This window comes from Callionymus lyra, chromosome 1 (assembly GCF_982586985.1).
Source record: "Callionymus lyra chromosome 1, fCalLyr1.hap1.1, whole genome shotgun sequence".
NCBI lineage: Eukaryota > Metazoa > Chordata > Actinopteri > Syngnathiformes > Callionymidae > Callionymus > Callionymus lyra.
Window position 1 is genome coordinate 51217269 of NC_141818.1, and position 23686 is coordinate 51240954.

Below are 23686 nucleotides of genomic sequence, written 5' to 3' on the forward strand. Positions count from 1 at the left end.
CTGATGGTGACGTGAGGGTGACGTGAGGGTGACCTGAGGGTGACCTGAGGGTGACGTGAGGGTGACCTGAGGGTGACCTGATGGTGACGTGAGGGTGACCTGATGGTGACGTGAGGGTGACGTGAGGGTGACCTGAGGGTGACGTGAGGGTGACGTGAGGGTGACCTGAGGGTGACCTGATGGTGACGTGAGGGTGACGTGAGGGTGACGTGATGGTGACGTGAGGGTGACGTGATGGTGACCTGAGGGTGACCTGATGGTGACGTGAGGGTGACGTGAGGGTGACCTGAGGGTGACCTGATGGTGACGTGAGGGTGACGTGAGGGTGACGTGAGGGTGACGTGAGGGTGACGTGAGGGTGACGTGAGGGTGACCTGATGGTGACGTGAGGGTGACGTGAGGGTGACGTGAGGGTGACGTGAGGGTGACCTGATGGTGACGTGAGGGTGACGTGAGGGTGACGTGAGGGTGACGTGAGGGTGACCTGATGGTGACGTGAGGGTGACGTGATGGTGACGTGAGGGTGACGTGAGGGTGACGTGAGGGTGACGTGAGGGTGACCTGATGGTGACGTGAGGGTGACTAAGGGTGACGTGAGGGTGACCTGATGGTGACGTGAGGGTGACGTGAGGGTGACGTGAGGGTGACCTGATGGTGACGTGAGGGTGACGTGAGGGTGACCTGAGGGTGACCTGAGGGTGACGTGAGGGTGACCTGAGGGTGACCTGATGGTGACGTGAGGGTGACCTGATGGTGACGTGAGGGTGACGTGAGGGTGACCTGAGGGTGACGTGAGGGTGACGTGAGGGTGACCTGAGGGTGACCTGATGGTGACGTGAGGGTGACGTGAGGGTGACCTGATGGTGACGTTATGGTGACGTGAGGGTGACGTGAGGGTGACGTGAGGGTGACGTGAGGGTGACCTGATGGTGACGTGAGGGTGACGTGAGGGTGACCTGATGGTGACGTGAGGGTGACGTGAGGTAGACGTGAGGGTGACCTGATGGTGACGTGAGGGTGACGTGAGGGTGACCTGATGGTGACGTGAGGGTGACGTGAGGGTGACCTGATGGTGACGTGAGGGTGACGTGAGGGTGACCTGAGGGTGACTAAGGGTGACGTGAGGGTGACGTGAGGGTGACCTGATGGTGACGTGAGGGTGACGTGAGGGTGACGTGAGGGTGACGTGAGGGTGACGTGAGGGTGACGTGAGGGTGACCTGATGGTGACGTGAGGGTGACTAAGGGTGACGTGAGGGTGACCTGATGGTGACGTGAGGGTGACGTGAGGGTGACGTGAGGGTGACCTGATGGTGACGTGAGGGTGACGTGAGGGTGACCTGAGGGTGACCTGAGGGTGACGTGAGGGTGACCTGAGGGTGACCTGATGGTGACGTGAGGGTGACCTGATGGTGACGTGAGGGTGACGTGAGGGTGACCTGAGGGTGACGTGAGGGTGACGTGAGGGTGACCTGAGGGTGACCTGATGGTGACGTGAGGGTGACGTGAGGGTGACGTGATGGTGACGTGAGGGTGACGTGATGGTGACCTGAGGGTGACCTGATGGTGACGTGAGGGTGACGTGAGGGTGACCTGAGGGTGACCTGATGGTGACGTGAGGGTGACGTGAGGGTGACGTGAGGGTGACGTGAGGGTGACGTGAGGGTGACGTGAGGGTGACCTGATGGTGACGTGAGGGTGACGTGAGGGTGACGTGAGGGTGACGTGAGGGTGACCTGATGGTGACGTGAGGGTGACGTGAGGGTGACGTGAGGGTGACGTGAGGGTGACCTGATGGTGACGTGAGGGTGACGTGATGGTGACGTGAGGGTGACGTGAGGGTGACGTGAGGGTGACGTGAGGGTGACCTGATGGTGACGTGAGGGTGACTAAGGGTGACGTGAGGGTGACCTGATGGTGACGTGAGGGTGACGTGAGGGTGACGTGAGGGTGACCTGATGGTGACGTGAGGGTGACGTGAGGGTGACCTGAGGGTGACCTGAGGGTGACGTGAGGGTGACCTGAGGGTGACCTGATGGTGACGTGAGGGTGACCTGATGGTGACGTGAGGGTGACGTGAGGGTGACCTGAGGGTGACGTGAGGGTGACGTGAGGGTGACCTGAGGGTGACCTGATGGTGACGTGAGGGTGACGTGAGGGTGACCTGATGGTGACGTTATGGTGACGTGAGGGTGACGTGAGGGTGACGTGAGGGTGACGTGAGGGTGACCTGATGGTGACGTGAGGGTGACGTGAGGGTGACGTGAGGGTGACCTGATGGTGACGTGAGGGTGACCTGATGGTGACGTGAGGGTGACGTGAGGGTGACCTGAGGGTGACGTGAGGGTGACGTGAGGGTGACCTGAGGGTGACCTGATGGTGACGTGAGGGTGACGTGAGGGTGACGTGAGGGTGACCTGATGGTGACGTGAGGGTGACTAAGGGTGACGTGAGGGTGACCTGATGGTGACGTGAGGGTGACGTGAGGGTGACGTGAGGGTGACCTGATGGTGACGTGAGGGTGACGTGAGGGTGACCTGAGGGTGACGTGAGGGTGACGTGAGGTAGACGTGAGGGTGACCTGATGGTGACGTGAGGGTGACGTGAGGGTGACCTGATGGTGACGTGAGGGTGACGTGAGGGTGACCTGATGGTGACGTGAGGGTGACGTGAGGGTGACCTGATGGTGACGTGAGGGTGACGTGAGGGTGACCTGAGGGTGACTAAGGGTGACGTGAGGGTGACGTGAGGGTGACCTGATGGTGACGTGAGGGTGACGTGAGGGTGACGTGAGGGTGACGTGAGGGTGACGTGAGGGTGACGTGAGGGTGACGTGAGGGTGACGTGAGGGTGACCTGATGGTGACGTGAGGGTGACTAAGGGTGACGTGAGGGTGACCTGATGGTGACGTGAGGGTGACGTGAGGGTGACCTGATGGTGACGTGAGGGTGACGTGAGGGTGACCTGAGGGTGACGTGAGGGTGACGTGAGGTAGACGTGAGGGTGACCTGATGGTGACGTGAGGGTGACGTGAGGGTGACCTGATGGTGACGTGAGGGTGACGTGAGGGTGACCTGATGGTGACGTGAGGGTGACGTGAGGGTGACCTGAGGGTGACTAAGGGTGACGTGAGGGTGACGTGAGGGTGACCTGATGGTGACGTGAGGGTGACGTGAGGGTGACGTGAGGGTGACGTGAGGGTGACGTGAGGGTGACGTGAGGGTGACGTGAGGGTGACGTGAGGGTGACGTGAGGGTGACGTGAGGGTGACCTGATGGTGACGTGAGGGTGACGTGAGGGTGACGTGAGGGTGACGTGAGGGTGACCTGATGGTGACGTGAGGGTGACGTGAGGGTGACCTGAGGGTGACCTGAGGGTGACGTGAGGGTGACCTGAGGGTGACCTGATGGTGACGTGAGGGTGACCTGATGGTGACGTGAGGGTGACGTGAGGGTGACCTGAGGGTGACGTGAGGGTGACGTGAGGGTGACCTGAGGGTGACCTGATGGTGACGTGAGGGTGACGTGAGGGTGACGTGATGGTGACGTGAGGGTGACGTGATGGTGACCTGAGGGTGACCTGATGGTGACGTGAGGGTGACGTGAGGGTGACCTGAGGGTGACCTGATGGTGACGTGAGGGTGACGTGAGGGTGACGTGAGGGTGACGTGAGGGTGACGTGAGGGTGACGTGAGGGTGACCTGATGGTGACGTGAGGGTGACGTGAGGGTGACGTGAGGGTGACGTGAGGGTGACCTGATGGTGACGTGAGGGTGACGTGAGGGTGACGTGAGGGTGACGTGAGGGTGACCTGATGGTGACGTGAGGGTGACGTGATGGTGACGTGAGGGTGACGTGAGGGTGACGTGAGGGTGACGTGAGGGTGACCTGATGGTGACGTGAGGGTGACTAAGGGTGACGTGAGGGTGACCTGATGGTGACGTGAGGGTGACGTGAGGGTGACGTGAGGGTGACCTGATGGTGACGTGAGGGTGACGTGAGGGTGACCTGAGGGTGACCTGAGGGTGACGTGAGGGTGACCTGAGGGTGACGTGAGGGTGACCTGATGGTGACGTGAGGGTGACGTGAGGGTGACGTGAGGGTGACGTGAGGGTGACCTGATGGTGACGTGAGGGTGACCTGAGGGTGACCTGATGGTGACGTGAGGGTGACCTGATGGTGACGTGAGGGTGACGTGAGGGTGACCTGAGGGTGACGTGAGGGTGACGTGAGGGTGACCTGAGGGTGACCTGATGGTGACGTGAGGGTGACGTGAGGGTGACCTGATGGTGACGTTATGGTGACGTGAGGGTGACGTGAGGGTGACGTGAGGGTGACGTGAGGGTGACCTGATGGTGACGTGAGGGTGACGTGAGGGTGACGTGAGGGTGACCTGATGGTGACGTGAGGGTGACCTGATGGTGACGTGAGGGTGACGTGAGGGTGACCTGAGGGTGACGTGAGGGTGACGTGAGGGTGACCTGAGGGTGACCTGATGGTGACGTGAGGGTGACGTGAGGGTGACGTGAGGGTGACCTGATGGTGACGTGAGGGTGACTAAGGGTGACGTGAGGGTGACCTGATGGTGACGTGAGGGTGACGTGAGGGTGACGTGAGGGTGACCTGATGGTGACGTGAGGGTGACGTGAGGGTGACCTGAGGGTGACGTGAGGGTGACGTGAGGTAGACGTGAGGGTGACCTGATGGTGACGTGAGGGTGACGTGAGGGTGACCTGATGGTGACGTGAGGGTGACGTGAGGGTGACCTGATGGTGACGTGAGGGTGACGTGAGGGTGACCTGATGGTGACGTGAGGGTGACGTGAGGGTGACCTGAGGGTGACTAAGGGTGACGTGAGGGTGACGTGAGGGTGACCTGATGGTGACGTGAGGGTGACGTGAGGGTGACGTGAGGGTGACGTGAGGGTGACGTGAGGGTGACGTGAGGGTGACGTGAGGGTGACGTGAGGGTGACCTGATGGTGACGTGAGGGTGACTAAGGGTGACGTGAGGGTGACCTGATGGTGACGTGAGGGTGACGTGAGGGTGACGTGAGGGTGACCTGATGGTGACGTGAGGGTGACGTGAGGGTGACCTGAGGGTGACCTGAGGGTGACCTGAGGGTGACGTGAGGGTGACCTGAGGGTGACCTGATGGTGACGTGAGGGTGACCTGATGGTGACGTGAGGGTGACGTGAGGGTGACCTGAGGGTGACGTGAGGGTGACGTGAGGGTGACCTGAGGGTGACCTGATGGTGACGTGAGGGTGACGTGAGGGTGACGTGAGGGTGACCTGAGGGTGACGTGAGGGTGACGTGAGGGTGACCTGAGGGTGACCTGATGGTGACGTGAGGGTGACGTGAGGGTGACGTGATGGTGACGTGAGGGTGACGTGATGGTGACCTGAGGGTGACCTGATGGTGACGTGAGGGTGACGTGAGGGTGACCTGAGGGTGACCTGATGGTGACGTGAGGGTGACGTGAGGGTGACGTGAGGGTGACGTGAGGGTGACGTGAGGGTGACGTGAGGGTGACCTGATGGTGACGTGAGGGTGACGTGAGGGTGACGTGAGGGTGACGTGAGGGTGACCTGATGGTGACGTGAGGGTGACGTGAGGGTGACGTGAGGGTGACGTGAGGGTGACCTGATGGTGACGTGAGGGTGACGTGATGGTGACGTGAGGGTGACGTGAGGGTGACGTGAGGGTGACGTGAGGGTGACCTGATGGTGACGTGAGGGTGACTAAGGGTGACGTGAGGGTGACCTGATGGTGACGTGAGGGTGACGTGAGGGTGACGTGAGGGTGACCTGATGGTGACGTGAGGGTGACGTGAGGGTGACCTGAGGGTGACCTGAGGGTGACGTGAGGGTGACCTGAGGGTGACCTGATGGTGACGTGAGGGTGACCTGATGGTGACGTGAGGGTGACGTGAGGGTGACCTGAGGGTGACGTGAGGGTGACGTGAGGGTGACCTGAGGGTGACCTGATGGTGACGTGAGGGTGACGTGAGGGTGACCTGATGGTGACGTTATGGTGACGTGAGGGTGACGTGAGGGTGACGTGAGGGTGACGTGAGGGTGACCTGATGGTGACGTGAGGGTGACGTGAGGGTGACGTGAGGGTGACCTGATGGTGACGTGAGGGTGACCTGATGGTGACGTGAGGGTGACGTGAGGGTGACCTGAGGGTGACGTGAGGGTGACGTGAGGGTGACCTGAGGGTGACCTGATGGTGACGTTATGGTGACGTGAGGGTGACGTGAGGGTGACCTGATGGTGACGTGAGGGTGACTAAGGGTGACGTGAGGGTGACCTGATGGTGACGTGAGGGTGACGTGAGGGTGACGTGAGGGTGACCTGATGGTGACGTGAGGGTGACGTGAGGGTGACCTGAGGGTGACGTGAGGGTGACGTGAGGGTGACCTGAGGGTGACCTGATGGTGACGTGAGGGTGACGTGAGGGTGACGTGAGGGTGACGTGAGGGTGACGTGAGGGTGACCTGAGGGTGACGTGAGGGTGACGTGAGGGTGACGTGAGGGTGACGTGAGGGTGACGTGAGGGTGACGTGAGGGTGACCTGAGGGTGACCTGATGGTGACGTGATGGTGACGTGAGGGTGACGTGAGGGTGACCTGAGGGTGACCTGATGGTGACGTGATGGTGACGTGAGGGTGACGTGAGGGTGACCTGATGGTGACCTGATGGTGACGTGATGATGACGTGAGGGTGACGTGAGGGTGACCTGAGGGTGACCTGATGGTGACGTGATGGTGACGTGAGGGTGACGTGAGGGTGACCTGAGGGTGACCTGATGGTGACGTGATGGTGACGTGAGGGTGACCTGATGGTGACCTGATGGTGACGTGATGGTGACGTGAGGGTGACGTGAGGGTGACGTGAGGGTGACCTGAGGGTGACCTGATGGTGACGTGATGGTGACGTGAGGGTGACGTGAGGGTGACGTGAGGGTGACCTGAGGGTGACCTGATGGTGACGTGAGGGTGACGTGATGGTGACGTGAGGGTGACGTGAGGGTGACGTGATGGTGACGTGAGGGTGACGTGAGGGTGACGTGAGGGTGACGTGATGGTGACGTGAGGGTGACGTGAGGGTGACCTGAGGGTGACCTGATGGTGACGTGAGGGTGACGTGAGGGTGACCTGATGGTGACGTGAGGGTGACCTGATGGTGACGTGAGGGTGACGTGATGGTGACGTGAGGGTGACGTGAGGGTGACGTGAGGGTGACGTGAGGGTGACGTGAGGGTGACGTGAGGGTGACCTGATGGTGACGTGAGGGTGACCTGAGGGTGACGTGAGGGTGACCTGAGGGTGACGTGAGGGTGACGTGAGGGTGACGTGAGGGTGACCTGAGGGTGACGTGAGGGTGACGTGAGGGTGACGTGAGGGTGACGTGAGGGTGACCTGAGGGTGACGTGAGGGTGACGTGAGGGTGACGTGAGGGTGACGTGAGGGTGACCTGATGGTGACCTGATGGTGACGTGATGATGACGTGAGGGTGACGTGAGGGTGACCTGATGGTGACGTGATGGTGACGTGAGGGTGACGTGAGGGTGACCTGAGGGTGACCTGATGGTGACGTGATGGTGACGTGAGGGTGACGTGAGGGTGACCTGAGGGTGACCTGATGGTGACGTGATGGTGACGTGAGGGTGACGTGAGGGTGACCTGAGGGTGACCTGATGGTGACGTGATGGTGACGTGAGGGTGACCTGATGGTGACCTGATGGTGACGTGATGGTGACGTGAGGGTGACGTGAGGGTGACCTGAGGGTGACGTGATGGTGACGTGATGGTGACGTGAGGGTGACGTGAGGGTGACGTGAGGGTGACCTGAGGGTGACCTGATGGTGACGTGAGGGTGACGTGATGGTGACGTGAGGGTGACGTGAGGGTGACGTGATGGTGACGTGAGGGTGACGTGAGGGTGACCTGAGGGTGACCTGATGGTGACGTGAGGGTGACGTGATGGTGACGTGAGGGTGACGTGAGGGTGACGTGATGGTGACGTGAGGGTGACGTGAGGGTGACGTGAGGGTGACGTGATGGTGACGTGAGGGTGACGTGAGGGTGACCTGAGGGTGACCTGATGGTGACGTGAGGGTGACGTGAGGGTGACCTGATGGTGACGTGAGGGTGACCTGATGGTGACGTGAGGGTGACGTGATGGTGACGTGAGGGTGACGTGAGGGTGACGTGAGGGTGACGTGAGGGTGACGTGAGGGTGACGTGAGGGTGACGTGAGGGTGACGTGAGGGTGACCTGATGGTGACGTGAGGGTGACCTGAGGGTGACGTGAGGGTGACTAAGGGTGACGTGAGGGTGACGTGAGGGTGACCTGATGGTGACGTGAGGGTGACGTGAGGGTGACGTGAGGGTGACGTGAGGGTGACCTGATGGTGACGTGAGAGTGACCTGAGGGTGACGTGAGAGTGACGTGAGGGTGACCTGAGGGTGACGTGAGGGTGACGTGAGGGTGACGTGAGGGTGACGTGAGGGTGACCTGAGGGTGACGTGAGAGTGACGTGAGGGTGACCTGAGGGTGACGTGAGGGTGACGTGAGGGTGACCTGAGGGTGACGTGAGAGTGACGTGAGGGTGACCTGAGGGTGACGTGAGGGTGACGTGAGTGTGACGTGAGGGTGACGTGAGGGTGACCTGAGGGTGACGTGAGGGTGACCTGAGGGTGACGTGAGAGTGACGTGAGGGTGACGTGAGGGTGACGTGAGGGTGACCTGAGGGTGACGTGAGGGTGACGTGAGGGTGACGTGAGGGTGACGTGAGGGTGACGTGAGGGTGACCTGAGGGTGACGTGAGAGTGACGTGAGGGTGACGTGAGGGTGACGTGAGGGTGACGTGAGGGTGACCTGAGGGTGACGTGAGGGTGACGTGAGGGTGACGTGAGGGTGACGTGAGGGTGACGTGAGGGTGACCTGAGGGTGACGTGAGGGTGACGTGAGGGTGACGTGAGGGTGACGTGAGGGTGACGTGAGGGTGACTAAGGGTGACGTGAGGGTGACGTGAGGGTGACCTGAGGGTGACGTGAGGGTGACGTGAGGGTGACGTGAGGGTGACGTGAGGGTGACTAAGGGTGACGTGAGGGTGACGTGAGGGTGACGTGAGGGTGACGTGAGGGTGACGTGAGGGTGACGTGAGGGTGACTAAGGGTGACGTGAGGGTGACGTGAGGGTGACGTGAGGGTGACGTGAGGGTGACTAAGGGTGACGTGAGGGTGACGTGAGGGTGAGGTGAGGGTGACGTGAGGGTGACCTGAGGGTGACGTGAGAGTGACCTGAGGGTGAGGTGAGGGTGACCTGAGGGTGACCTGAGGGTGAGGTGAGGGTGACGTGAGGGTGAGGTGAGGGTGACGTGAGGGTGACGTGAGGGTGACGTGAGGGTGAGGTGAGGGTGACGTGAGGGTGACCTGAGGGTGACGTGAGGGTGACGTGAGGGTGACGTGAGGGTGACGTGAGGGTGACTAAGGGTGACGTGAGGGTGACGTGAGGGTGACGTGAGGGTGACGTGAGGGTGACTAAGGGTGACGTGAGGGTGACGTGAGGGTGACGTGAGGGTGACGTGAGGGTGACCTGAGGGTGACGTGAGAGTGACGTGAGGGTGACCTGAGGGTGACGTGAGGGTGACGTGAGGGTGACCTGAGGGTGACGTGAGAGTGACGTGAGGGTGACCTGAGGGTGACGTGAGGGTGACGTGAGTGTGACGTGAGGGTGACGTGAGGGTGACGTGAGGGTGACGTGAGGGTGACTAAGGGTGACGTGAGGGTGAGGTGAGGGTGACGTGAGGGTGACCTGAGGGTGACGTGAGGGTGAGGTGAGGGTGACGTGAGGGTGACGTGAGGGTGACCTGAGGGTGAGGTGAGGGTGACGTGAGGGTGACGTGAGGGTGACGTGAGGGTGACGTGAGGGTGACGTGAGGGTGACGTGAGGGTGACGTGAGAGTGACCTGAGGGTGAGGTGAGGGTGACGTGAGGGTGAGGTGAGGGTGACGTGAGGGTGAGGTGAGGGTGACGTGAGGGTGACGTGAGGGTGACGTGAGAGTGACCTGAGGGTGAGGTGAGGGTGACGTGAGGGTGAGGTGAGGGTGACGTGAGGGTGACGTGAGGGTGACGTGAGGGTGACGTGAGGGTGACGTGAGGGTGACGTGAGGGTGACTAAGGGTGACGTGAGGGTGACGTGAGGGTGACCTGAGGGTGACGTGAGGGTGACGTGAGGGTGACCTGAGGGTGACGTGAGGGTGACGTGAGGGTGACCTGAGGGTGACGTGAGGGTGACGTCAATATTTATTTACAACATATTCAGGAACATATCGATGATGTGTGACGTCGACATTATTCTATAATCTTCTTTATTTATAATTGTTTTTATTCTTGTAAGTGTGAACTTTATGTTCTAATATTTACTAAAAAAAAACACCTAAAGTTCCCCAATTTTCGGAAGAATCAAGGAATATTTATCAATCAATCAATATCATGGTTCAAATGTAAGGCCCGTGATTTACAACTTATTCAACATTTAGTTAATTTAGTTCTACTTTATTTGTTTTTTTCCAGTGTTAAAAGAAAGTGTTTTGGTTCGTTTGATGTTATTTTCTGGTTTAAAATTTACATTTAAAAATTGATTTGATGAATAATTATGATGTTAAATAAACACACAAACAAACACATGTATACACACACAAACACAGTCATGCAATAACACACACACATATGCACAAACGCACTCATGCACACTCACACACATGCAATAACACAGACTCATATGCACACACAAATATGCACAAACAAACTCCTGCACACACACATGCAATAACACACACAAATATGCACAAAGACATACGCACACATGTATACACATGCACACACTCACTCATGCACACGCACACAATTACTCATGCAAACACACATGTACACAATCACGCGCACATGTACACACATGCACACACGCACACACACACACACACATGTATACACATGCACAGACACACAAACGCACACACACACACACATGCACACACTCTCACACATGCACGCATGAATACACATGTACACACACACACACACACACACACACAGACACACACATGAATGAACATTTTCATTCACGATACAAATAATAATCTGACGTGTCGACACTAAACACAACAACAACACAATCCTGATGCAGTTCAAGAAGATTGTGTGTAACGTTCCTTCAGACACGAGCCGTCGAGCCGCGGTCAGCGAGTGAAGAATCATCACTATTTAATGTGCGGATCAATAATTCATGTGATCATTAGTGTGTATTAATCTGCAGCCATTCATCAAAGGATCCAATATGTTAATCTGCTGCTCGTCAATATTTCATTAATGACTTGAATCTGTGACATCATCTTGAAGTGAAATCATTTCTACCAGCTCAGCGATTAAGTTATTGATCGTTGAGACGCACTCGTGAAAACATTATGACCAACTGTTTACATTATGACCAGCTTCACAACAGCAGTGAAAACTTCACCTGCAAATGTCACATGTTCTGTGATCACATGATTATTTCATGATGTCACTGACGTGTGCGACACTGAACCAACAACCTGCTGGCATTTGACAAAGTTCACATCTACTAGTGTGTTATTGCTATTCTACACACACACGCATAGACGCACACATACATGCAAACCCACACATGCAAACACACACACATACAAACACACATGCAAACACACGCATACAAACACACACACATGCAAACACACACACATGCAAACACACGCATACAAACACACATGCAAACACACACATGCAAACACACACACATGCAAACACACGCATACAAACACACATGCAAACACACACATGCAAAGACACACACATGCAAACACACGTATACAAACACACATGCAAACACACACATGCAAACACACACACATGCAAACACACATGCAAACACACACATGCAAACACACACACATGCAAACACACGCATACAAACACACATGCAAACACACACATGCAAACACACACACATGCAAACACACGCATACACACACACATGCAAACACGAACATGCACACACACAAACACATTCTCACATGTACACATAAACACACGCACAGATACACACAGACACGCAGACATGCACAAACACACACATGTAAATACACACATGCAAACACAAACACAAGCACACATGCATTCATACACACACAAACACACACACACATATGCAACACACACACACAACCATTAACACACACATGCAAACAAACATGCAAAAACCCACATGCATGCACGTGAGCACATAAACACACACAATGAGACACAAGAATACAGTTATATACAGACACACACGCAGGCAGACACACACACACTTACAGAGAGGCACACACACAGGCACACACACATGCAGACAAGCAGAAACAGACGCACACAAAGACAGACACATTCACAGACGTAAACACACATAATAGTGTCTGTGCTCGGCGTGTAAACGTGAGCGTGTCATGTTGTGTGTCGATGTCAGCATGACTGTGTGGAAACTTTATGAATGAATGTAGTTCAACATTAACAACCAATGATGGACTTGTTGTGCTGAAGGTGATGCAACATTTACGAGGTCAGGACGACACTGAGATCTACACAACTCATGTCCGAGTCTAGTTTCACAAGAACACAACTCATGTCTGACCCTAGTTTCACAAGAACACAACTCATGTGTGAGTCTAGTTTCACAAGAACACAACTCATGTCTGACCCTAGTTTCACAAGAACACAACTCATGTGTGAGTCTAGTTTCACAAGAACACAACTCATGTGTGAGTCTAGTTTCACAAGAACACAACTCATGTGTGAGTCTAGTTTCACAAGAACACAACTCATGTGTGAGTCTAGTTTCACAAGAACACAACTCATGTGTGAGTCTAGTTTCACACTTCAACACAACACAGCTTCAAAGTTTCCACATCAGATCATGAACTAATGTAACCTGCTGGTTAACTTTATGGATCATTAACTAGTGAAACATGCTGGTTGAATGAACTCTGAAGGCAACACTCGGTCCGACCACTAGTTTGTTCGACTCTTAAGTTACATCGAGGACTAGTTTACACCAAAATATATAATATTTTCTTATATATATATTTTTTTTCATTTATATTCAATAAGTGTTGTTAATGTAATTATTTATTTACAATTAACATGCAAATATTTTCAATGTTTGTTCATTTTTTGTCGCAATTAAACCTCCGGCCTCTAGATGGCAGCAGTCATAATCTTAAAAAATGCATTTATTTTTTGTATTTTATACATGAATTGTAAACTATTTAAGAACTAAGATAAATATTAAATGTTATTAGAAAGATTTAATTATTGTCTTTTGTTAGTTTTCAGGATTTATCTCAATCATCTCAAGGATATTTCGCTTTTCTTTAAAAAATATATATAATTGTTATTTCGTATTTGACGAGAATACATTTGCAGTATATTTGGGGTAAATAAATACATAATAAAAACAACATATCTCTTGTATGTTAAAATACAGCCGTGAATATTTGCATGTTAATGGTAAATAATAAAAGAAATATTGATATTCAATAATCCACTGACAAACGTTTTATCCCGGGGTCGGGGTCGCAGGGAGACTGGTGTCCATCCCAGTATCATAGGGCGAGAGGCAGGGGACACCCTGGACAGGACGCCAGTCTGTCTCAGGACACACAAAGACAGACAACCATTCACACACACACTCATACCTACAGACAATTTCCCAAAGTTCTCAATCAACCTGTGTATGTTTTTGGACTGTGGGAGGAAACCAGAGTGTCCGGAGTAAACCCACACAACACGGGGGAAAATATTGATACTGCAATATTTAAGTGCAGCAATATTTTCTCACACGCTTTACTACTAACCTTTACTTACTAACTTTACTCTAACGAAAGGTACTCTGCTCTCTCAGGGACTGAATCATAGTATTTTAAAACGACAACGATACGAGACAATCTTCACTCAAGTCTTCGTCCTTTAATCACGTCCAGACTGAACGTTCCCTTCAGGTCCTGCTCATGTGGTCTGTTTAAACTGATCCTTCTGGTGGTCCTGGTCTCAGGTGGTGCTCGGACCCCTCATCGCCATCGCGCTCAAGCTCTCCAACATCCACGAGCGGACGGGTCGCCGCGGCCCGAACGTCATCACATGAAGACACACTTCGAAAGACAAGAAGTTCATCCGTCGGTCGTCTCTTCTCCAGCACCTGCTTCGCCCTCACGTCGACACCTTCACTCACGACAGCCGCTGAAACTACCGTGTAATAAATGTGCATCTGAGATCCCCTGCTGGGCCTGGACTTCATTGAAACACACTCCTGTTTAACGTCGTTTGTTGCCGTGGTTACGGTGTGAAGTATTGACCAACTAATACTTTTTCACGTTAACATTGTTTTATCTTTCTAACTCAACGTTCACATGAGGCGTCAACTCTCTCAGTAATAGTGACATCAAAAGCTTCCGTAATGCTTTGCCGCCCAGCCGACCAATCACAGCCGCCGTTGACTTTTAGACATGGAGTTTAAATAGAATATCGTAGCGACCAATCAGCCGTCACTAGATCAGTGTGTGGAACTGCATCATGGGAGTTTAACCTCCTTCTCTAAAACTGAAATGAGATATTTTTATTTTTGTATCACGGAACCAGTACCTGGTCCAAATTTAACTATTTATTTTCATCACCAGGTCACTCAAAAATGAAGATAAAAACTTCTAATTTATGTTGTTGTGAATATTGCGTCTGAAAAAGACCAAGTATCATAAGCACATGTGTGAAAAACAACAATCCGTAAACAAGTAAAAACACAAACTATGTATTCTGCTTCTCCCTCTAATCCAGCGTTTCTGAAGACACGCATTTTTATGAACATAACCATCATTTAATTTTTGTTTTTCCTTCCACATCTTAATAACCGGGGCCGCGAAAACGAAAACCAGCAAGTCCACGATATTAAAAAATGGTTTTTCGACCCCAAAAAAGACGTTAAGAAAGATGATAGCGCTTCCTCGGGTTATCCAATCATAACCGGTGTTCTCGCGGCGGCTATAAATTAGCGCTCGTTTGTAAGCGACTCGTCGTGGCACCTGAAAGCCACAATAGTTTGATGAATCCTCCTGAAGAACCCTCCGAGTGTTTAGCTCTCGCCTCCCGTAATTGAAGCAGACAGCCATAATGGGGACCAATAAATCTGCATTAGATACCGCGAGCTGCCTCTAGGCATTTTTAGATTTTAATTAAAGGCATTTTTCATAATTAAATGCCGCGCTGATCTAGTCAGGTGCTCAGCGGTACTTTCCGGAGACGGTGGAGGTGGAGAAGCGGCGGCGGCGAGACGGACGGCGGTGTTTGGCTGCGATAAGAAACCACGAGACGGCGAGCAGGAAGCTGTAAACACCGCGATCGCCGTCGTCACGAGATCGTCTGTTCATTATCTGTCGTTACAGGTTATTGCTACAGTTTAACGGTGCCAGGAGGTCAGAGGTCAACGGTCGGGAGGGTGGTCTCGACAATAATAACAACCATGACATGTAAAGATGTCAGTGTTTAAGATAAGATAAGGGACAAGAATAATATTAAAACAGATGTTTGTTTGAGGAAGATAATTGATACATTGAGCGTTAAAAAAATAAAAGAGAAAATATTAAAATCAGACTTTCAATTAGTGGAGTAACTAAATATAGATACACTTAAATACAGCTATACTTCTTTCAGAATACTTGTTAAACAGCACTTTATACATTATTGGGTTAATGTGGCAACAAAGTGTTAAACAATTGACATGAAAATATTCACAGCGTTTGTTGATTTTTGTGTTGCCAGTACATTTTTGGCCTCTAGGTGGCAGCAGTCGTTATGTCAGCACCTAAAGGAAGAATGATGACTGAGGACGAGAGGATACAGTGAGTCCAGCAGCTTTTAAAGCTGATGTTTGGACATATTTTGGTTTGAAAACAAATGAAAGCAGTTACGAATTTGTCAAGAGTCATGTGGTCTGTAAATACTACAACACCAGAGTCAAGTACTGGACAATACTACACATGTATACTTGTTACTACATTATCACAACACCAGAGTCACGTACTGGACAATACTACACATATATTCTTGTTACTACACTATCACAACACCAGAGTCAAGTACTGGACAATACTACACATATATACTTGTTACTACACTATCACAACACCAGAGTCAAGTACTCGACAATATTACACATATATACTTGTTACTACACTATCACAACACCAGAGTCAAGTACTCGACAATACTACAAACATATATCCTTGTTACTATACTATCACAACACCAGAGTCAAGTACTCGACAATACTACACATATATTCTTGTTACTACACTATCACAACACCAGAGTCAAGTACTGGACAATACTACACATATATACTTGTTACTACACTATTACAACACCAGAGTCAAGTACTCGACAATATTACACATATATACTTGTTACTACACTATCACAACACCAGAGTCAAGTACTCGACAATACTACAAACATATATCCTTGTTACTATACTATCACAACACCAGAGTCAAGTACTTGCCAATACTACACACATATATCCTTGTTACTACAGTATCACAACACCAGAGTCAAGTACTCAACAATACTACAAACATATATCCTTGTTACTACACTATCACAACACCAGAGTCAAGTACTGGACAATACTACACATATATCCTTGTTACTACAGTATCACGACACTAGAGTCAAGTTTTCTACAATACTATACTATCACTATATATATCAATATATATCGTATCCTTGTATTGTGATACGTATCAAAACAATCTTGACGATACACACACATACTTCCTCTAAGTACATACATTGTTTGGCTGTTAATTTTGAGTACTTCTTTTTAAATAATATGTGTGACAGATATTGTACAAATGAAAATCAACTTTTAAGTGTCAGGTGAGAAAAGAACTAGAGTAAAGTAATGCAGTATCTTTGTCGTCACGTACGAATGAATGGATACGTGGAGCTAACGACAGAATCATTGTGTGAGAGCAACATAAGAGGCAGATGAAAACTTCATTGATCTCTGCAGGTCTCCTTCGGGAACTGGTTAAGAAGTAATAAGGGGTTTGCTGCTAAATAAGTGTAATTACCTGAACAACCATTAACGGCGAAGGACAACAAGGTGAGCATTAGAAGAATTGAGTCTGAGCTGGAATGAAAGAGACGAAAAGAAACTAGAGAAAATAAACTTTACTTTCATGTACATGTACATACAAATCTACACACAGCTTTGATCTATGATTGACAGTTGATGTCCAGCTCTGACCACGCATCAGCAGAAGCTTGGTTCACCATCACTTGGTGGATCTTCTGGCGTCCTTCATGGTAGCAGCTCTCTGGTCTCTCTCTGGACCTTCATGGTAGCAGCTCTCTGGTCTCTCCCTGGACCTTCATGGTAGCAGCTCTCTGGTCTCTCTCTGGACCTTCATGGTAGCAGCTCTCTGGTCTCTCTCTGGACCTTCATGGTAGCAGCTCTCTGGTCTCTCTCTGCACCTGGCTGTAGCGCGGCGGGCGCTCCCAGCTCCACGAGCAGTCGGGCTCCTGCAGGCCGTCCTGGTCGTAGAGCGGAGGAGCCAGAACCAGAACCATCTCCAGCCCGTCCACGCTCACCAGGAACTCTGGACCTGGACCCCAGTGGCTGCTCTGAGACTCCTCGTAGGACGGAGGGACGGACCTGCAGGAGAAACACTTGATGGTCACGTTGACAGACTGAGGATCAGTTAGAAAGACTTGAATTAATACATTAAGTTATTTAAGAAGTTTAAGAGTTTTTCTCATTCATTCATTTCTAAAATCATCCAATTGGATCACATCGTCTGAATAAACTTCAAATAATCAATCAATCAAATATTCTCATGAAAATAATAGTTAACTGTAGTAATTAATAGTTAAACATTTTTATATTTTAAAATAATTAACTATTGATTTTTAACTATATTTTTAAAATAATGAACTCTTGATTTTTATCTACATTTTTAAAATAATTAACTCTTGATTTTAACATATATTTAAAAAATAATGAAGTCTTAATTTTTAGCTTTATTTTAAAAATAATTAACTTTTGATTTTAACATATATTTTTTTTAAAAATGAACTCTTGATTTTATCTATATTTTAAAAATAATTAACTCTTGATTTTTACATATATTTGAAAAATAATTAACTCATGAATTTTATCGATATTTTAAAAATAATTTACTCTTGATTTTTAACTATATTTTTTTAATTATTAACTCTTGATTTTTAACATGTACTAAAAAAATAAATAACTCTTGATTTTAACATATATTTTAAAAATAATTAACTCTTGATTTTTATATGTATTTTAATAATAATTAACTCTTGATTTTTACATAAATTTTCCAAATAATTAACTCTTGATTTTGACATACATTTTTAAAAATAATTAACTCTTGATTTTTAACATACATTTAAAAAAAGAATGAACTCTTGTTTTTTACATATTTTTTTTAAATAATGAACTCTTGATTTTTACATATATTTCAAATGAAGCTCAAACGTACGTCTCTGTGGTGAAGATCTGCACTCGTGGCTGTTGTCTTCTTCTCTGGTAGACCTTGCTGGTCATGCTGGTGCACAGGGTCCAGAAGACCCCGGCCAGGATCACCAGGAACCCCAGGATGATGAGGAAGTACGCGAGAGAGACGCTCCAGGTGAGCAGGAAGTTCATCTGCAGGGACACCAGGTACGCCCCCACACAGGTCAGAGTGAACCCCACGACCGGGACGATCCAACGGACGACACTCCACAGCTGCTTCCTCACACTCGTCATCATCGCCTCACTGCTGTCAATCAAATCACTCTGACGTCGATCCTGCTGTCAATCAAATCACTGTGATGTTGATCCTGCAGTCATTTAAAATCTTCACGCTGGAGTCACAAGCACTTGTGTTTTCTTTCCCAGGAGGGAACAGATCGGATGTTCCTCCTCCTCGGTTGAATATTAACACTTCAACAGGCAGGAAGTTACAAAGAAACACAAGTTTACATATTTCTGTGAGAATCTTAAGTATAAATGTAGGAAATTGAATTTTATCATCAGTAATCAAACAATTTTCAACAATAATCAAACAATTTTCGACTATAATCAAACAATTTTCGACTATAATCAAACAATTTTCGATTATAATCCAACAATTTTCAACTATAATCAAACAATTTTCGACTCTAATCAAACAATTTTTGATTATAATCCAACAATTTTCAATTATAATCAACAATTTTCAACTATAATCAAACAATTTTCTACTATAATCAAACAATTTTCAACTATGATCAAACAATTTTCAACTATAATCAAATAATTTCAACTATAATCAACAATTTTCAACTATAATCAAACAATTTTCAACTATAATCAAACAATTTTCAACTATAATCAAACAATTTTCAACTATAATCAAATAATTTCAACTATAATCAACAATTTTCAACTATAATCTAACAATTTTCAACTATAATCAAACTATTTTCAACTATAATCAAACAATTTTCAACTATAAACAAACAATTTTCAACTATAAACAAACAATTTTCAACTATAATCAAACAATTTTCAACTATAATCAAACAATTTTCAACTATAATCCAACAATTTTCAACTATAATCCAACAATTTTCAACTATAATCAAACAATTTTCAACTATAATCAAACAATTTTCAACTATAATCAAACTATTTTCAACTATAAACAAACAATTTTCTACTATAAACAAACAATTTTCAACTATAATCAAACAATTTTCAACTATAATCAAACAATTTTCAACTATAATCAAACAATTTTCAACTATAATCAAACAATTTTCAACTATAATCAAACATTGTTTTTCTTATTGACTCTCTGGAGTTAAGAATGTAAGTTTTGTCTTCAGCTGTCAATAGATTTGATCCACAAAAAGATTTAAAACAACAAAACTTGAAGTCAAAACTACGCCTCAAATAAAAAGAATGTTCACAAAAACAATGTTCATTGATTAACTTTCACTCGTATATTCATGACATTATTCACATAAACTTTTATAGCAGTCGTGCAACAGTCAAAACAGTTGTTACTGAGCTCAAATAAACGTCAATGTTTGAAAGACACTTCCAAAACATTCCTTATAAACCGACAGACTGTGTTTTAAACACATGATCAAATCTTTGTTGTTGTTGTTTTAAATCTTGTTGTTTTATATCTGCTGCAATCACACGTTCAACTTGACGTGTTTACAAACGTTACGACAAAACAAAAAGATTATTTATTTAAACTCCTAGAGCATAAATATGAGTACCACCAATTGATTGATTTATTTATATAAAATAAATAAATATTTATATATATTTATATATATATAAGTAAGTAAGTAAGTAAGTAATATTTATTTGTATAGCGCTTTTCGAGACCAGGGTCACAAAGCGCTTAGACAATCAAAACAATACTCAAAAAAGTACATACTTTAAAGATCAAGATAATACTGAGAACAACACAGGAGTTCGAGAAATTCAAGGAAAAGCCTGAACAAATAGAAACGTCTTAAGATGTTTCTTAAAGGAGTCAGTAGATCATCAAGCGCAAAGAGAGAGAAGATCGTTCCAAAGCTTAGGAGCAACAGCCTGAAAAGATTTCTCTCCTCTGGTCCTGAGCCGTGTGCGTGGAACCATAAGTAGATTCTGATCCACAGACCTCAGAGCCCGAGCTGGGGTGTAAGGCTGGATCAGATCAGTGATGTAAGGAGGAGCCTGACCATGAATAGGTTCTGAAAGTAAGAACCAGAATTTTAAAGTTGATCCTGAAAGAAACTGGAAGCCAGTGAAGAGTTTTAAGGATCGGAGAAATGTGAGTTCTCCTACTTGAGCGGGTCAGAATTCTGGCTGCAGAGTTCTGAATCAACTGCAGACGAGACACATCCTTCTTGTTAAAACATGAAAACAAACTATATATATATTAAAAAATAAAATCTTGGCTTCATTTGTAGATAGAGAAGACGTGTGTGTGAGTGTTACATGTGTATATTGTCAAGAGTGTGTTTATAGTATATATATATAGTGATAAATCTAGAGGCCGGAAGTTTAATTGCAAAACGAAAATGAAAAACGCTGTAAATGTTAACATGTTATTTATTAATGAAAAAATCATTAAATACTCACTTTGTTGCCACATTAACCCAATACTCAATACAGTTCTGCTGAATATGGATAAAGTAAAGTGAAAGAAATATTGCTATATTTAAGTGTATCGATATTTAGTAACTCCCCTAAATCAAAGTCTGCTTTTAATATTTCCTTTTATGTTTTGATGTTCAATGTATCAATTATCTTATACAAACTGCCGGAGTCCACTGTATCCTCTCGTCCTCAGTCATACTCGGATTTCATTTTATACACACTTTATTTAAATATAAACCATAAAAAATATGATAAACTGATAAACATAAACTGTATTTATTCATATATTTGGTTTTAAGAAATAAACATGAAATAAAAACAATTTATTATTTGATATACATTTTATTTTTCTGTATTTATTGGTGTTAACTTCAATGTCTGATGGAACCGACAGGTCGTGATCGTGACCTTCAACCACATGTTTTCTTCGACTCAACCGGTTCTTGAAGGTTCTTTGAATGGACCGAGACACACGGTCAGAACCGATCGATAAATCTTAACGTTAGTTTTAGAATCTCGATCGTATCTCGTCTTCACTTCGCTTCACGTCGGCCGCGACCACCAGTTCGACGCGTCGAGTTTTCGCGCCTGTCAATCAAGCGACGACCACAACAAATGTGCAGCAACACCAGGAGTCGGACGAGTCCGAGTCGACTTTAACGTTGAACTGAACGTTGAACTTATTACTCACCGCGGCTGCAGCTTCCTCTCCATCCTTCGCGGTCACATCCTGAAGGATGGATGATGGAGGGAAAAATGATGAATCTTCTCCTCCACCTCATTTCAAGATAGTTCTGTTGATTAATGAGGGAAATTAAAAATCATCATCGAGTTCAACACGTTTGATAATTGGAAAAAGGAACTGGACGAGACAGCTGTCACTCAAACTGATGCTGTGTCTGAAATCTCATACTTCTCTTAGTGCACTGGTTAGTATCATCAGGATAGTGTACGTACTAACTAGTAACTAATTCTCCACAGATGTCTCAAATCAAACTCTGCTGCTACACACTAACAGGAAATGACGCGACAGCTTCTTCTTCTTCTACTATTTATAAATAAATGACGAACATTCCTTCATTAACTTAAATTAAATCTTCATAAATACAACGCATGGTGTTAAATAACTCATAAATAACTCAAGATATTTAATGTAAACGTCGTTTAAAATACTCTGTTGATGTTTAAACATGACAAACTACTTTAAAAACACGATATTTGAGTTAAAATAAATCAACTGACGCAACAACCAAAGCTAGCAACAACAGCTAACTCTTGCAAACACACTTAAAAAACAATGTTTCACGCTTTTCAAACACACAACGTGAATATTGTTTAAATCCCTCAAACACACTCAAGACATTCACGAGATATAAAGTTTAAAATTGTTTAAAAAAAACAACAAGTTTAACGTTTCATCATATTAGCTTCAACGTAACCAACCCAACGATCTCCTTCAACACATGTTTTCATCGCATTTATAATAAATAATACAAATAAAATTAATTAACCTTTTTTTTCGATTGATAAACTTTGTGAAAATATATATTTAATGCATTTAACGAAAAATCTGCGTCTATATAACGCGGACATTCTACCGGAAGTTCAATTCTTCAATCGAGCGTTTCAAAATAAAGGCTGTAATAGAACAATTAACATTTTAAAGTTTTATTTAATCGCGTCTGTATTATCGACACAACAACACCATGTGATTAAATAATATGAACTAGATATATTGTTATATCTAGTCATATATGAATATTTATGATCATAATATAAAACTTTGTATTTTGGGTGTTTTTGAACGCATGGTGTCGATCACCGTCTCACAGGTGTGTGTCTTTTCTGACACACAAACACACGCAGGCACACACGGACTCACACCATCTCTAACCTTCTTTTAGACCTCATTATTGAGTGATAATAATAGACAGAGAAGCCATTAAAGGTGAGTGAAGGTGTGAAGGTTATTAATCAACTGGACTCTGATGAGGACTCGTCACTTCCTGTGTCATCAATACACATCACGCTGCACGTTCAGTACTACACAACCCCCTACGCGACACACACACACACACTTTGTGTGATAAAATCAAAATGATACACTTTTTCTTCAGGTGGCTGCAGTACCGATGTTGCTCCAGAGGGGTCGACATTGCACCGGATTTCCTCGGTGGGTTTTGACGATAAATATGGAGGATCCTCAGGTTGTGTGAAATCGATCCAAGAAACCCCGATTTTTTCTACATTTGGAGGACAAGCATTGATCACTGCGTTTGTTTTCTTTGTTTTCTTGTAAATACAAAGACTGTCGTTGTGCTACGTCATCAGTAGTGACGTCATTTCAAGTATAAAGTTAATGCAGAAGTTTGTTTACAGTTTATGTAAGTAAGTAAGTAAGTAATATTTATTTAT

The 23686-nt window shown here is 47.2% G+C and overlaps 2 protein-coding genes across 4 annotated transcripts in view; one reads left to right on the forward strand and one right to left on the reverse strand.

The window, feature by feature from the left end:
- The window catches only part of pgm5 (phosphoglucomutase 5), a 37249-nt gene extending 22909 nt beyond the window's left edge, over positions 1 to 14340 (forward strand). The window contains exon 11 of the mRNA XM_087811819.1: positions 14117 to 14340. Within this exon, the coding sequence (XP_087667945.1) occupies positions 14117 to 14206 (90 nt within the window). The 3' untranslated portion in view covers positions 14207 to 14340. The remainder of the gene's footprint in view (positions 1 to 14116) is intronic.
- A 3174-nt stretch (positions 14341 to 17514) lies between these two features.
- Positions 17515 to 22852, reverse strand: LOC148090084 (transmembrane protein 252-like). Of its 3 annotated transcripts, none has more exons than XM_087811847.1 (4): positions 22783 to 22852; positions 21963 to 22065; positions 18624 to 18790; positions 17515 to 17773 (listed from the first exon to the last, which is right to left on the reverse strand). In XM_087811847.1, the coding sequence occupies exons 3-4, from the start codon at positions 18788 to 18790 to the stop codon at positions 17560 to 17562; spliced, it is 381 nt and encodes a 126-aa protein (XP_087667973.1). In that variant the 5' UTR covers positions 21963 to 22065; positions 22783 to 22852; the 3' UTR covers positions 17515 to 17559. The 3 variants fall into 3 exon arrangements, with proteins under 3 accessions (XP_087667973.1, XP_087667964.1, XP_087667956.1); XM_087811838.1 differs by having other exon boundaries at positions 18624 to 18934; XM_087811830.1 differs by lacking the exons at positions 21963 to 22065; positions 22783 to 22852 and having other exon boundaries at positions 18624 to 19253.
- Positions 22853 to 23686: the final 834 nt, after the last annotated feature.